The 15,280-nt window shown below is 40.7% G+C and overlaps 1 protein-coding gene across 2 annotated transcripts in view; it reads left to right on the top strand.

Moving 5' to 3' along the window:
• The window catches only part of TTC4 (tetratricopeptide repeat domain 4), a 38,703-nt gene extending 23,752 nt beyond the window's left edge, over window positions 1-14,951 (top strand). The window contains exons 6-11 of one of the 2 annotated variants that reach the window (XM_077149548.1): window positions 8,128-8,214; window positions 9,976-10,193; window positions 10,780-10,861; window positions 11,461-11,543; window positions 13,711-13,804; window positions 14,431-14,951. In XM_077149548.1, the coding sequence (XP_077005663.1) occupies window positions 8,128-8,214; window positions 9,976-10,193; window positions 10,780-10,861; window positions 11,461-11,543; window positions 13,711-13,804; window positions 14,431-14,445 (579 nt within the window). In that variant the 3' untranslated portion in view covers window positions 14,446-14,951. Of the gene's footprint in view, window positions 1-8,127; window positions 8,215-9,975; window positions 10,194-10,779; window positions 10,862-11,460; window positions 11,544-13,710; window positions 13,814-14,430 lie in introns of those variants that run through there. The other variant, XM_077149549.1, reaches the window with a different exon arrangement.
• The last annotated feature ends 329 nt before the right edge of the window (window positions 14,952-15,280 follow it).

Genomic DNA, 15,280 nt, shown 5'->3' with positions numbered 1-15,280 from the left:
TTCTAACTCCTGATGGTCTCTGTTACCAATGACATATTCCAAGTTTATTCTTGAATGTCGGTTAACATCAGTGGGACCATACAGTATTTGTCCTTTAGTTTTTGGCTAGACTCACTCAGCATAATGTCCTCTAGGTCCATCCATGTTATTACATGCTTCATAAGTTTATTCTGTCTTAAAGCTGCATAATATTCCATCGTATGTATATACCACAGTTTGTTTAGCCACTCATCTGTTGATGGACATTTTGGCTGTTTCCATCTCTTTGCAATTGTAAATAATGCTCCTATAAACATTGGTGTGCAAATGTCCATTTGTGTCTTTGCCCTTAAGTCCTTTGAGTAGATACCTAGCAATGGTATTGCTGGGTCGTATGGCAAGTCTATATTCAGCTTTTTGAGGAACCGCCAAACTGCCTTCCACAGTGGTTGCACCATTTGACATTCCAAACAACAGTGGATAAGTGTGCCTCTTTCTCCGCATCCTCTCCAGCACTTGTCATTTTCTGTTTTGTTGATAATGGCCATTCTGGTGGGTGTGAGATGATATCTCATTGTGGTTTTGATTTGCATTTCTCTAATGGCCAGGGACATTGAGCATCTCTTCATGTGCCTTTTGGCCATTTGTATTTCCTCTTCTGAGAGGTGTCTGTTCAAGTCTTTTTCCCATTTTGTAATTGGGTTGGCTGTCTTTTTGTTGTTGAGTTGAACAATCTCTTTATAAATTCTGGATACTAGACCTTTATCTGATATGTCGTTTCCAAATATTGTCTCCCATTGTGTAGGCTGTCTTTCTACTTTCTTGCTGGAGTTCTTTGATGCACAAAAGTGTTTAATTTTGAGGAGCTCCCATTTATTTATTTCTTTCTTCAGTGCTCTTGCTTTAGGTTTAAGGTCCATAAAACCACCTCCAATTGTAAGTTTCATAAGATATCTTCCTACATTTTCCTCTGTTTTATGGTCTTAGATCTAATGTTTAGATCTTTGATCCATTTTGAGTTAACTTTTGTGTAGGGTGTGAGATACGGGTCCTCTTTCATTCTTTTGCATATGGATATCCAGTTCTCTAGGCACCATTTATTGAAGAGACTGTTCTGTCCCAGGTGAGTTGGCTTGACTGCCTTATCAAAGATCAAATGTCCATAGATGAGAGGGTCTATATCTGAGCACTCTATTCGATTCCATTGGTCGATATATCTATCTTTATGCCAATACCATGCTGTTTTGACCACTGTGGCTTCATAATATGCCTTAAAGTCAGGCAGCGCGAGACCTCCAACTTCGTTTTTTTTCCTCAAGATACTTTTAGCAATTCGGGGCACCCTGCCTTTCCAGATAAATTTGCTTATTGGTTTCTCAGTTTCTGAAAAATAAGTTGTTGGGATTTTGATTGATATTGCGTTGAATCTGTAAATCAATTTAGGTAGAATTGACATCTTAACTATATTTACTCTTCCAATCCATGAACACGGTATGCCCTTCCATCTATTTAGGTCTTCTGTGATTTCTTTTAACAGTTTCTTGTAGTTTTCTTTGTATAGGTCTTTTGTCTCTTTAGTTAAATGTATTCCTAAGTATTTTATTCTTTTAGTTGCAATTGTAAATGGGATTCGTTTCTTGATTTCCCCCTCAGCTTGTTCATTGCTCATGTATAGAAATGCTACAGATTTTTGAATGTTGATCTTGTAACCTGCTACTTTGCTGTACTCATTTATTAGCTCTAGTAGTTTTGTTGTGGATTTTTCCGGGTTTTTGACATGTACTATCATATCGTCTGCAAACAGTGATAGTTTTACTTCTTCCTTTCCAATTTTGATGCCTTGTATTTCTTTTTCTTGTCTAATTGCTCTGGCTAGAACCTCCAACACGATGTTGAATAATAGTGGTGATAATGGACATCCTTGTCTTGTTCCTGATCTTAGGGGGAAAGTTTTCAATTTTTTCCCATTGAGGATGATATTATCTGTGGGTTTTTCATATATTCCCTCTATCATTTTAAGGAAGTTCCCTTGTATTCCTATCTTTTGAAGTGTTTTCAACGGGAAAGGATGTTGAATCTTGTCAAATGACTTCTCTGCATCAATTGAGATGATCATGTGATTTTTCTGCTTTGATTTGTTGATATGGTATATTACATTAATTGATTTTCTTATGTTGAACCATCCTTGCATACCTGGGATGAATCCTACTCAGTCATGATATATAATTCTTTTAATGTGTTGTTGGATTCGATTTGCTAGAATTTTGTTGAGGATTTTTGCATCTATATTTGTTAGAAGATTGGTCTGTAGTTTTCTTTTTTTGTAATATCTTTGCCTGGTTTTGGTATGAGGGTGATGTTGGCTTCATAGAATGAATTAGGTAGCTTTCCCTCCACTTCGATTTTTTTGAAGAGTTTGAGGAGAGTTGGTACTAATTCTTTCTGGAATGTTTGGTAGAATTCACATGTGAAGCCGTCTGGTCCTGGACTTTTCTTTTTAGGAAGCTTTTGAATGACTGATTCAATTTCTTTACTTGTGATTGGTTTGTTGAGGTCATCTATTTCTTCCTGAGTCAAAGTTGGTTGTTCATGCCTTTCCAGGAACCCGTCCATTTCATCTAAATTGTTGTATTTATTAGCGTAAAGTTGTTCATAGTATCCTGTTATTACCTCCTTTATTTCTGTGAGGTCAGTGGTTATGTCTCCTCTTCCATTTCTGATCTTATTTATTTGCATCCTCTCTCTTCTTCTTTTTGTCAATCTTGCTAAGGGCCCATCAATCTTATTGATTTTCTCATAGAACCAACTTCTGGTCTTATTGATTTTCTCTATTGTTTTCATGTTTTCAGTTTCATTTATTTCTGCTCTAATCTTTGTTATTTCTTTCCTTTTGCTTGCTCTGGGATTAGTTTGCTGTTCTTTCTCCAGTTCTTCCAATTGAACAGTTAATTCCTGCATTTTTGCCTTTTCTTCTTTTCTGATAAAGGCATTTAGGGCAATAAATTTCCCTCTTAGCACTGCCTTTGCTGCATCCCATAAGTTTTGATATGTTGTGTTTTCATTTTCATTCGCCTCTAGGTATTTACTAATTTCTCTTGCAATTTCTTCTTTGACCCACTTGTTGTTTAAGAGTGTGTTGTTGAGCCTCCATGTATTTGTGAATTTTCTGGCACTCCGCCTATTATTGATTTCCAACTTCATTCCTTTATGATCCGAGAAAGTGTTGTGTATGATTTCAATCTTTTAAAATTTGTTAAGACTTGCTTTGTGACCCAGCATATGGTCTATCTTTGAGAATGATCCATGAGCACTTGAAAAAAACGTGTATCCTGCTGTTGTGGGATGTAATGTCCTATAAATGTCTGTTAAGTCTAGCTCATTTATAGTAATATTCAGATTCTCTATTTCTTTATTGATCCTCTGTCTAGATGTTCTGTCCATTGATGAGAGTGGTGAATTGAAGTCTCCAGCTATTATGGTATATGTGTCTATTTCCCTTTTCAGTGTTTGCAGTGTATTCCTCACGTATTTTGGGGCATTCTGGTTCGGTGCGTAAATATTTATGATTGTTATGTCTTCTTGTTTAATTGTTCCTTTTATTAGTATATAGTGTCCTTCTTTGTCTCTTTTAACTGTTTTACATTTGAAGTCTAATTTGTTGGATATTAGTATAGCCACTCCTGCTCTTTTCTGGTTGTTATTTGCATGAAATATCTTTTCCCAACCTTTCACTTTCAACCTATATTTATCTTTGGGTCTAAGATGTGTTTCCTGTAGACAGCATATAGAAGGATCCTGTTTTTTAATCCATTCTGCCAGTCTTTGTCTTTTGATTGGGGAATTCAGTCCATTAACATTTAGAGTTATTACTGTTTGGATAATATTTTCCTCTACCATTTTGCCTTTTGTATTATATATATCCTATCTGACTTTCCTTCTTTCTACACTCTTCTCCATACCTCTCTCTTCTGTCTTTTTGTATCTGACTCTAGTGCTCCCTTTAGTATTTCTTGCAGAGCTGGTCTCTTGGTCACAAATTCTCTCAGTGACTTTTTGTCTGAAAATGTTTTAATTTCTCCCTCATTTTTGAAGGACAATTTTGCTGGATATAGAAGTCTTGGTTGGCAGTTTTTCTCTTTTAGTAATTTAAATATATCATCCCACTGTCTTCTAGCTTCCATGGTTTCTGCTGAGAAATCTACACATAGTCTTATTGGGTTTCCCTTGTATGTGATGGATTGTTTTTCTCTCGCTGCTTTCAAGATCCTCTCTTTCTCTTTGACCTCTGACATTCTAACTAGTAAGTGTCTTGGAGAACGCCTATTTGGGTCTATTCTCTTTGGGGTGCGCTGCACTTCTTGGATCTGTATATTTAGGTCTTTCATAAGAGTTGGGAAATTTTCAGTGATAATTTCTTCCATTAGTTTTTCTCCTCCTTTCCCCTTCTCTTCTCCTTCTGGGACGCCCACAACACGTATATTTGTGCGCTTCATATTGTCATTCAGTTCCCTGATCCCCTGCTCAAGTTTTTCCATTCTTTTCCCTATAGTTTCTGTTTCTTTTTGGAATTCAAATGTTCCATCCTCCAGTTCACTAATTGTAGCTTCTGTCTCTTTAAATCTATCATTGTAGGTATCCATTGTTTTTTCCATCTTTTCTACTTTGTCCTTCACTCCCATAAGTTCTGTGATTTGTTTTTTCAGATTTTCTATTTCTTCTTTTTGTTCAGCCCATGTCTTCTTCATGTCCTCCCTCAATTTATTGATTTGGTTTTTGAAGAGGTTTTCCATTTCTGTTCGTATGTTCAGCATTAGTTGTCTCAGCTCCTGTATCTCATTTGAACTATTGGTTTGTTCCTTTGACTGGGCCATATCTTCAATTTTCCGAGCGTGATCCGTTATTTTCTGCTGGCGTCTGGGCATTTAATCAGATTTCCCTGGGTGTGGGACCCAGCAGGTTGAAAGATTTTTCTGTGAAATCTCTGGGCTCTGTTTTTCTTATCCTGCCCAGTAGGTGGCACTCGTGGCTCTCGTCCGTCTGCCGGTCCCACCAGTAAAAGATGCTGTGGCTCCTTTAACTTTGGAAAACTCTCGCTGTAGGGGAGGGTCGCTGGCCGAAGCGGCTTGGGGGAGTGCCGATCCGGATCTCCCAGCCGGCCCTGGGAATCCGCGTGAGGAGGGTTGCCGGCCGCCGTGGCTTGGGGGACCTCTGATTCAACTCCCAGCCGGTCTGGGGGGCCCTGCCCGGTGAGGGGCGCCAGCCGCCGCGGCTTGATAAGACTGCCTGTCCAATTCTTCCAGCCGGCCCGGGAAGGAGGGAGGGGGTGACTCCGGCCGCGGGGAAGCACGCGCCCCTCGGTGATCTCAGTGCTGTGGATTCTCCCTGCCGGTTCAGCCGTTCCAGAATGGGGTACGCTGTCTTTTTGGTGTCTGTCGTGGCTCCGGGAGCTGTTCTGTGGCGTTTCTATTTCTTTAGTAGCTGTTCTGGAGGAGGAACTAAGACCCGCGCGTCTTACTAAGCCGCCATCTTCTCCGGAAGTCCCCTCAAAGGACTTTTTGAGTAAAGGAAAACGACAGCCTACACAATAGAAAATAGTTGGGAACCGCATATCTTGTAAAGCGTTAATATCCAAAATATATAAAGAATACTTCAACTTAACAACAGAATGACAACCCAGTTAAAAAAAAAATTGGCAAAAGACTTGGATAGACATCACTCCAAAGAAGATATTCACATGGCCAAAAAGCATATGAAACACTACTTCATACCCCTTAGGATGGCTGCTATTAAAAATAGTAAGTGTTGGAGAAGCTCTGGAGAATTAGGACCACTCATTCATTACTCGTGGCAATGTAAAATGGTGTAGCTGCTGTGGAAGCAGTCTGGTGTTACCTCAGAAAACTGAGTATAAAACTACCGTATGATCTGGCAATCCCACTGCGAGGTATATACCCAAAAGAATTGAAAGCAAGGACTTGGACAGGTATTTCCACACCAGTGTTCATAGTATTATTCACAGTTGCTAAATGATGGAGGCAACTTAGGTGTTTCATCAGTTGATGAACTGACAAAATGTGGCATATGCATACAATGGAATGTTATTTAGCTGTAAAAAATTAATCAAGTCCTGATACATGTAACAACATCGATGAACCTGGAAGACATTAAGGTGAAATAACCAGGCACAAAAGGACAAATATTTTATTATCTCACTGTTTGAAACTATTAGAATATGCAAACTCATAGATTCAGAATCTAGGATATAGATTACTAGGGAGGAGGGTGGGGATAGGGAATGGGAAGTTAAATTAAACTTTAAAATATTAAAATATGCAGGGTTCATATTTGGAATGATGGAAATGTTCTAATGGAGGATAGCAGTGGTAGCACAACATTGTGAACACAATTAATAGCACTGAAATATATATCTGAATATGTTTCAGTGGGAAATGTTAGATTGCATATATGGTAACAGAGTAAATTAAAAAAAAAAATCCATGGAACTACACTACACAAATGATTAACCTTAAGTTAAACCATGGACTTTTAATAATATAATTATAAAAATGTGCTATCATCAGGGTGGGCCATGGTGGTTCAGCAGGCAGAGTTCTCGCTTGCCATGCCGGAGACCAGGTTCGATTCCTGGTGCCTGCCCATGCAAAAAAAAAAAAATCATCAATTGTAACAAATTTTCCACACCAGTGCCAGGCAGCTAGTGGGGGATGAGGGGTGGCATGTGGAAATCTTGTATTTTATTCATGATTGTTCTATAAACCCATAACTTCTCTAATGAAAGGTTCCAGTCTTCAGGTGAGATGCTTAATAATTAATAAGGGAGAGAGCAGGGAGCCACATCCTCCCCACTTGAATACTTGACTATTCTTTGCTTAATTGCTGCCCCAAGAGTAGACCCGTGTTAAAATAACGTGGGACAGAGTACAGTTCATCCTTAATCATTCTCTAATGTGGACCAGGCACTGTGGTCTGGTCTCATCAACTGTGAAGGTAGTGCTAGTGGAATTCATGGGGGTGGAGCATTCTCGATAGCGTGATCACACTGCATGATAGCAGAAATTATTTTCACAGCTCTCTCGGATTGACTGGGTTGGAGGAGAATGGCCAGGAATTATCAGCTTTGGTAGACTATAGAGAGAAGGAGAGCTGTGCTAGCCCTTGGGAGGATGAAGGATGGTAGGTGATATATTTTAGAGCAGGGCCTGGCAAACTGACCCACAGGCCAAAGCCAGTTCAGGGGCTATTTTTGTACATTCCATGACCTAAGAATGGTTTTCACTTTTTTTTTTTTTTTTAACATGGGCAGGCACCGGGAATCGAACCCGGGTCCTCTGGCATGGCAGGCAAGCATCCTTGCCTGCTGAGCCATCGTGGCCTGCCCGGTTTTCACATTTTTAAAGTGTTATATTGAAATAGAGATCATACATGGTCCACAAAGACTAAAATATTTACTGTCTGGTCCTATACAGAAAGTTTGCTGACGCCTTTTAATCCACAACCCTGAGAGCAGGAGCAAAATCAGCTGGTTTGGAGTAGATTAGCAGAAAAGGAATTGTTAATTATATTTTTGCCAGATTAAGTACACTGATGGTGCTTTGCTTTTATGGATTATGATTGAGCAAAAGGCAGAGCCTGTAATAAATTCTTGCCCTGATAGTTTTCCAGTGCATTGTCCTGTACTCCAGCCACACCAGGGAAGTTGAAATTCTCCCTTAGGGTACTTGTCTGCCATGTGTCAGTCTTTATACTGCAAATCCCCTTTCTCTTGGGGTAATCTCCCTTGTCTGTCTAAGCCCACCTCCTCAATTGGGCAGAACAAGTCACTCCCTCCTCTGGGTTTCATAACACTCGGTTCACACTGCCAGAGTAACACCCACAGACCTGCTATGCTGGCTCTTCACTTATGTCCTCCCCTCCGCCCCTCCCTCAATAGACTGTGAGTTCCTTGTGTATCGAAACTATAGAATTTTAAATTTCTGCTGCCACAAGGCTGGCACACATGTGCGTTGTAAATATTGAATTGACTCTGCCCCTGGTATTTCCTGACACAGGAGCATGGGTTGGATAGAGACAGAGACAGTGATTCTGGACAAGTTCCCTGGGGCTGATGCATCTGAATTTCATTTTCAGCGAACTGAACAGAGAGATATAAGGAAAGCAAAGTTGAAAGAAAAGAAGGAGCAGAATCAGAATGAGGCTTTACTCCAGGCCATCAAGGTGAGTTTTCAAATTTGAGGCTTTTAGGTTATGGTCCTGCTAAATCCATTAATCCTGAAGCTTATTGGGAACCTTTCTTGGACTACTGTGCCTGAGTGAATTTGTCCATTTTCTTTCTGCTTTGGTGAAGCAGTGTGACGAAGGAGCTCTAGTCCTTCGTCCACTGAGTTCAGGCTCAGCTTTCCCACTTGTATGCATGTTTTGGCCCAGGTAAGCCACAGAACTCCATTGAGCCCGTTTCCTTTGCTGTGAGATGAAGGTGTGGCTCTTTACAAATGTGTAACTATTGAGTTGCATCAGTTTTAAATGGATAATTATCAACAGAAAGGTGACACGGGCCTGCCTGTAAAGATTACATATGACTCAAAAGCTCTGGAATAAAACTGGTAATAGCAACTATCATATGCAGAGTATTTACTCTCTGCTACATATTGAGTTAAGCATTATCTCATTTAATGTTCACAGCAGCCTTCTAAGGCAGGCATTCTCACTCCTGTTTTGCTAGATGGGACAAAAGAAACCCTACATAGCTAATGTGTGTCAGTTCTTGCTGTTTACCTCTGTGCATCCTGAGAAAGTCTGAAATTTTAGGATATTGCTTCAACTGTAACAACAACAAAACATTACGTTCTTCCCTCTGTTTCCTGCATTTTGAAATGAATGCAGTCTTATCCAAATCTTGTCTTTACCTTGATACCTAGCATGTCACTTGTTTGAACTTACTTGCTTGGTCTTCAAAAGGGAGCTTATAATTCTGTGAGATTGTGGGGTAGGTTCTTGGTTTCATTCTTCATGCAATTAAATTGTGAACCCATTTAAGTTACTTAAGTTGGTGACTTTGAGAACCTAACACTGCTAAGAAGCACTCTACTCTTCCCTTCCCACTAAAAGCAGTCTGTTAACCTGTATTAACAGAGTAAACAGAATGAAATACTCCAAATTCTTCATTTAATCATCACTCACAGTGAGGGATTTAGTCATTATCTTAAAAGTAGAATGTTTGAATATCTTGTTTCCTCCATTACCCTAATTTTGTATCTTAAACTTCTATGTACATAAGAATAATTATTCTCAAAAGTGGTATACACAAAGCCACACCAACTATGACAGGAACACAGTATAACCACTTATTTATGTATCATTAATTGCTGTTTTCACATTACAATGGCAGAGTTGAACAGTTGCAACAGGGACTGCTTGGCCCACAAAACCTAAAATATTCTTTATCTGACCCTTTAAAGAAAAGTTTGCCAACCTCTAATTTAAAGAAGATCATTAAGGGTAAGTTTGATTGCATATAATTTTCCCCTCATTAGGACCTCCCACCCAGACACACAGACACTTGAGAAGGGACCCTACTATTCAGACCTTTGATTTATCCCTTATTTCCATGAAAAAGTTAAGATGTAGTTAATGCACATAATTTTCAGTATTCCTTGTTCTAGCTAACCTGATACTTAGCCATTTCTGTACATGTACTACTTGATTTCTTTGCACCCACCGGTGCAAAGGGGCTGGGAACTGTGTCTAGCTCATTTCTGTAGCACAGGGTCCAGCATTGTGGCAGATGCCCAGTGAATTGAACAGGTGGTGCTTACTATGTAACAGGCTCAGGGATAATGAAGAGGAATTGTGTATAGTACAGGCCTTCACAGAGCTTGCAGTGTTATGGTTTCCTTACTTCGGGGAAAAAGGTTTGCATCTTCCCATACAGTAAGATTTGTGTGTGTGTGTGTTTGTGTGTTTCTGTCTTTAACCCAGGCTAGGAATATCAGGTTAGTCTCTGAAGTTGCCAATGAGGATGAAGATTCAGGCTCAGAAGGTCCAGGTGAGCTTTTCCTGGATGGCCTCAGTTCTGAGAACCCCTGTGGAGCCAGGGTGAGTCTAGATGACCAGGGCAGGCTGAGCTGGCCTGTGCTCTTTCTGTACCCGGAGTATACACAGTCGGACTTCATCTCTGCTTTTCACGAGGACTCCAGGTACTTACCAAAGAGCTCTCTGTTCTTGTATGCATGCTCTCTCCCTGCTCTCTTGAAGGAGGCTCTGGTGGATTTTTGGTTGAGGAGGAAAGAGAATAGTTTGGAGGGTTTTACACAGTCTAGTTTGTTATCTTATTTTTCCCTTTACTAACTGGGTTTGCAATAGCAGACACCAGTCTCACCAACATACAGATTGGGCTAGTAAGTGGAACATCATATGTTTGCCAAAGATATTTCACTTATCACAGGTGAAATAGGAGATTGTTATAGGTAGTACATGGGTAATAATTTAAGGTTATATTTATTAGACAAAGTATAACTAGCACATTTAATTTGTGGACTTCATAGGGTAATGCTTGTTTGTGGCTAAATGAAAGTAATGTTAAGCCTGAGTCAGTATAAAAAAAATTATTAGGTTGATAATAGGACAGATGATACATATATGCAAATTAGTAAAAATGGCTCAAGTCTGCATTTCATGTTTTATATATTCTTGATATATCTCTGAATTAGTGTCTAGGGACTATGATGTGGGAAAAATGGATCATGAGTTAGTAATTTCTGAAAACATATGTTGTATCCTTAGGTTTATTGATCATCTAATGGTCATGTTTGGTGAAACGCCCTCTTGGGACTTGGAGCAAAAATACTGTCCCGATAATTTAGAGGTAAGGGAAATTTAACTTTGTTCCTCTATAGGATTTTAAAAAATAATAGTCCTAATTTATAATACAAAGAGTTTATTTTCTTCTGACCATTGGAGAGCAAGGTGCCAGCAGATGCTTCAGATACTGTAGTTTGTATTTCCTACAAACAAGGAATTTTCCTTCATAATTTCAATGCAACCATCAAAATAAGGAAATTAACATTGATATGCTACTCCTCTCTAATTCTGAGGCTCTATTCAGGTTTCACAGATTGTCCCAGTAATGTTCTTTATAGCAAAAGGATCCAGTTCAGAATCATATATTGAATTTCATGGTCTTGTCCCTTTAGGTTCCTCCAGTATGGAAGAGTTCCTCAGTCTTTCCTCAACATTCTTAATCTTAACACATTTGAAACTTACAGACCAGTTATTTTGTGGAATGTACCTCAATGAGTATTTGTCTGATGTGTCCTCATGACACATATATATACACACACAAAGACATATACACAAAATGCGAAGTGTCATTGGTATCTCCAATTCCAGTCTAGTACCACAGTGTTTATTCTTGTTTTCCTCCTTTCTTTATTTGTAACAGTGGCTTCTATGTGAATTTTGTAGGTCTACTTTGAGGATGAGGAAAGGGCAGAACTATACCAAGTGTCTCCTAAGAGCTCCCTGCTGCAGGTGCTGCAGCACCCCAGGTGAGTCCCCTTCATGGAGTTGAGTAGACCAGGGAAGATGCTCAGGCACAACCCCAGTGATGCAACCAGTGCACTCCACTGCTGGCGGCCAGCTTTGCTGATTGATTGCCTTGTGCCCCCTTCACTTCTGTCCTAGGCATAAAGCTGTGTGAGATGGTGACCATGGAGGCTGGTCTAGCCATTAAACTGGGTTTTTGGCCAAATGGGTTGCAGTGTGACTGACTCCATCTGATGAACTGCAACCAAGACACCCCCAGACACAGGGGAGATGAGTCAGCTGGTCTAAGAAGGAAAGAGCTATCTGACTCTTGTACCTGAGGGTAACTGAGATGGCCCTTCTGTTCCTAATTGTGCCCATGTACCCTGATACTTACATGGAAAGAGCATTTGCTCTTGAAGTTAGACCATCATCATTTCCTGGCTGTGTGACTCTAAGCATAAACTTTCTCTCTGCTGTTTCCTCATCTACAGAATGGGAATAATTATTCTTGCCTCTATATTTCTCAGGTATTTTGAGAGCCATTGAGAGAGTAAGCACCAAAGTGCTCTGGTAAACTGTAAGCCCCAACTGTAAGAGGGCATCTTTGTTCTCAGCAGTGACAACAACTTGGATTTGACAACTTGTCTTTTTCTGTAACCTTAAGGTGTCCACAGACTATAAGAGAATGCTCTTAGTAGGTTTATAAGTTGACTGCTGGATTACTTTTCCCTAAGCCTTAAGCAGAGCAGAGAGAAGCAAATGCTTTTGTACATAGGCTAAAAGAGCCTGTCTTCTTAAGGTAATGAGGGTGATTGGTTGTGGCAGGAAGTGGGGCTGGAGAGCTAAGTTAAGGCCATGCATGAAGGCCTTGAATGCCCTGCTAAGAAGCATAAACTTTATCCTGATGGCAGTTTGGAGCCACAGAGGGTGTGTGTCTGTTTATGTGAAATTTACATATAGAGTAATGCACAGATTTTAAGTATACTCTTTGATGACTGAGTCCTGCAGTTGGAGGGGATGGATTGGATAGATGTTTAAGAGGTAGACTGGACAGCTGACTCTGCAGGGGTGTCCTGGTGATCTTGGTGCTTATGTCCTAGCTTGACAGAGAGGAGGGGAAGATGCCCCCAGATCTTCCCCAGATGGTTTCTCTTTGGCAGCGTTTTCCCTTGGCCCCAAATCTCCCTTCTAGTTTATAGACAAATTTCTAGCTGTTCATTTTCTCAGTTGTTAGCAAATTACACAGAATTTTTTAAAGGCCTGAGGTCTACTTCTCCAAAATATGGTGGGGGGTGGGGGTGGGGATGGGATCGTAACAGAAAACAGACTGATCTGTGGAAGAAAACCAATTTCATGCTTCTCAGAAAGTCACATAAGTGCTGTTGGAAGTGATCACTTTTTAAATGATTGGCATAGGCAAGAAGCTAGGCAGAGCTGATTTTTAGCAATTCCAAATCCTTAATTGCATAAATCCAAGACACAACCCCTCTGTCCAGAACCAGTTCCCCTTGGTACTGCTCACACCCCACCTGGGAGGCTAGGCTTTCCCCTTCCCCACAGCCTGCCATTCCTTTTGCTCTATGCCCCAACAACAGCAAACAGCTTCTGGTTCCCCACACCTCTTGGCTTTTGCTCCCTCTTCTCCCCATTATCACCGTTTTTTTCAAAGTAAAGCTAAGCTCTGACAGGAAGCCTTTCCTGATTCTCATTCCCCCACAGAAGGAATTGGTCCTCCTTGGGCTAGCACTGTACTTCCTGCCATACCTTACAAGTGCTTCTCTGGTTGTGGTCTGCTGTCATTGGTTCCTTATCTCCCTTACCCATGACTGAATTTGAGAGGAAGGACAATGGTTTTTGTCTGCTTTTTAATCTCTGTGTTTTCAACATGGGACCTAACCTAGGCACTAAGTAAATTTTGTTGAATGAATGAAAGCCTGTTTTGTAGTTTTATTTCATGTTTAGCCAAGACATGCAGGATGTTACTGAACTAAAGGTTCTGGCTAGGTTGTAAGGGGGAGATGGTCATACTAATTTGCCAGATTTATAATCAACCAAACAAATGTGCTGAACATGCATTTAAATGATAGCTCACACCCAGTGGTTCACCTTGAATGTTGTTGTAAAAGTCCATGGACGATTAAGATTATAATTAAATTAACCTCTTATGTTTTGTTGTGGTCACTGCAGGTACTTTGTAAAAGCCCTGACACCAGCATTTTTGGTCTGTGTAAGATCCTCTCCTTTTAGCAAGAATTATCTCCGGGGGAGAAAGGTATACCAGGTAAAGTGACCAGGCTAGGCTGGTCAATGACCTCCCTTACCTTCCTGTGCCTGGAGTCTAAGCCTTTATTTCTGTCATCCTGGGGACAATTCATCCTAGCATCGTGCTTGGAGCAGAGCTGCTGACTTCTCTAAACTACAGCCTCTCTGGCTATAGTATTTTACTCTTCTCTTGACACAAAACTCTGTGCCTTGGGTGTGTCATCCCTGGACTATGAGCCTCTATCTCTGAAAGGGACCATTTAGTGCAGTTAACTACAGCAACTGACATGAGTAACTGATGGTCCTGTAGAGACTGACTCAGCATCCTGTGACGTGGTTCTGAACCTTTGTCGAGTTAGATGGCTTAGAGAAGCTTCCCCTCAAATTGCACATTTGTCCATAAACACATTATGCATATAACTTAAGGTATACTCTTTACCCATGAAGGCCAGGCTAAGAGATCCTGGCCTCCAGCTATTTCATGAGCACAGAAGGAGTGGTGAGTAGGTGCTTAGAGGCCTTGGGGTAAGAATGGGGCCAGGAAACTCAGATCCAGTTTCTACATTTATAATTTATAAATGCCATACAAGCTGGCATTCTGTAGTGCCCAGTGCCCCTAGTAATTGTGTTTTCTTAAATTTTCAGGACAGCAGAGTATGACACACTTGGGCAGCAGCCTCTGAGTTCCTCTCCAGTTTCCACGTTTTAGGATTTTATGCCTCTAAAACGGAAAAATCTGTTCACATGTTGGGTTATTGTCATCGGATGTATTTTTTATCTGCAGCTACTTTTTGAAACTCCATCCCCACCCCCACTTGGGGATCTTATATGCCCTTCCCTGGAGGCATTTGACTTTTTGCAGTGCCCACCTCTCTCTCAGGGGAGGAGTGTACTTTTCTGCTTCACTAACATTGGGCTTAGCTGTGTCACTTGAATCCAGGGGGTGTGAGCAGACATGATTTGTGTCCTGTTCAAATGGCAATTTGAAAAGCCATTGCATGGCAGTCTTGTGCTCTTTTCCCTCTGCTGTAAGAACACACATCCCATACAGGGGCTCTTCCTTCAGCCTGGGTCCCAGCATGATAAGACACATGGAACAGAACTGAAGTAGCTGGCCTGCAGCCATTGATTGTAACATGAATAAAAAATAAATGTTTAAGTATTGAGATTTGGAGGTTGTTTGTTACTATAGCAAAGCAGACTAATATGTTATTAAACTGAAACCAGCTGCTGTCCTTAAGATGGGCTAATTTGGGGTTTTGATTGTGTTTCATTGTTTTTGAGGAAAATTCTGTTGTAGAATATTTACAAAGAACTATGCAGCTTTCCTTCTAGGTGCAGGTACCTGCCTGTGGCCTGTGGCCTGTGGCCTGTGGCCAGGAATCTATAAAGTGCAGCCTCCTTCCCAAAGCTGGTCTTGGCCATACTCAGGCCATTCTTTGCCCCTCCTCAGGTAATGATTGGGCACCTGTCTTTCTTTGTAAGAACTCAGAAC

Source organism: Tamandua tetradactyla, chromosome 2 (assembly GCF_023851605.1).
Source record: "Tamandua tetradactyla isolate mTamTet1 chromosome 2, mTamTet1.pri, whole genome shotgun sequence".
NCBI classification, from domain to species: Eukaryota; Metazoa; Chordata; class Mammalia; order Pilosa; family Myrmecophagidae; genus Tamandua; species Tamandua tetradactyla.
Note: the sequence above shows the minus strand (reverse complement) of the source record. Positions and strands in the feature narration are given on the sequence as shown.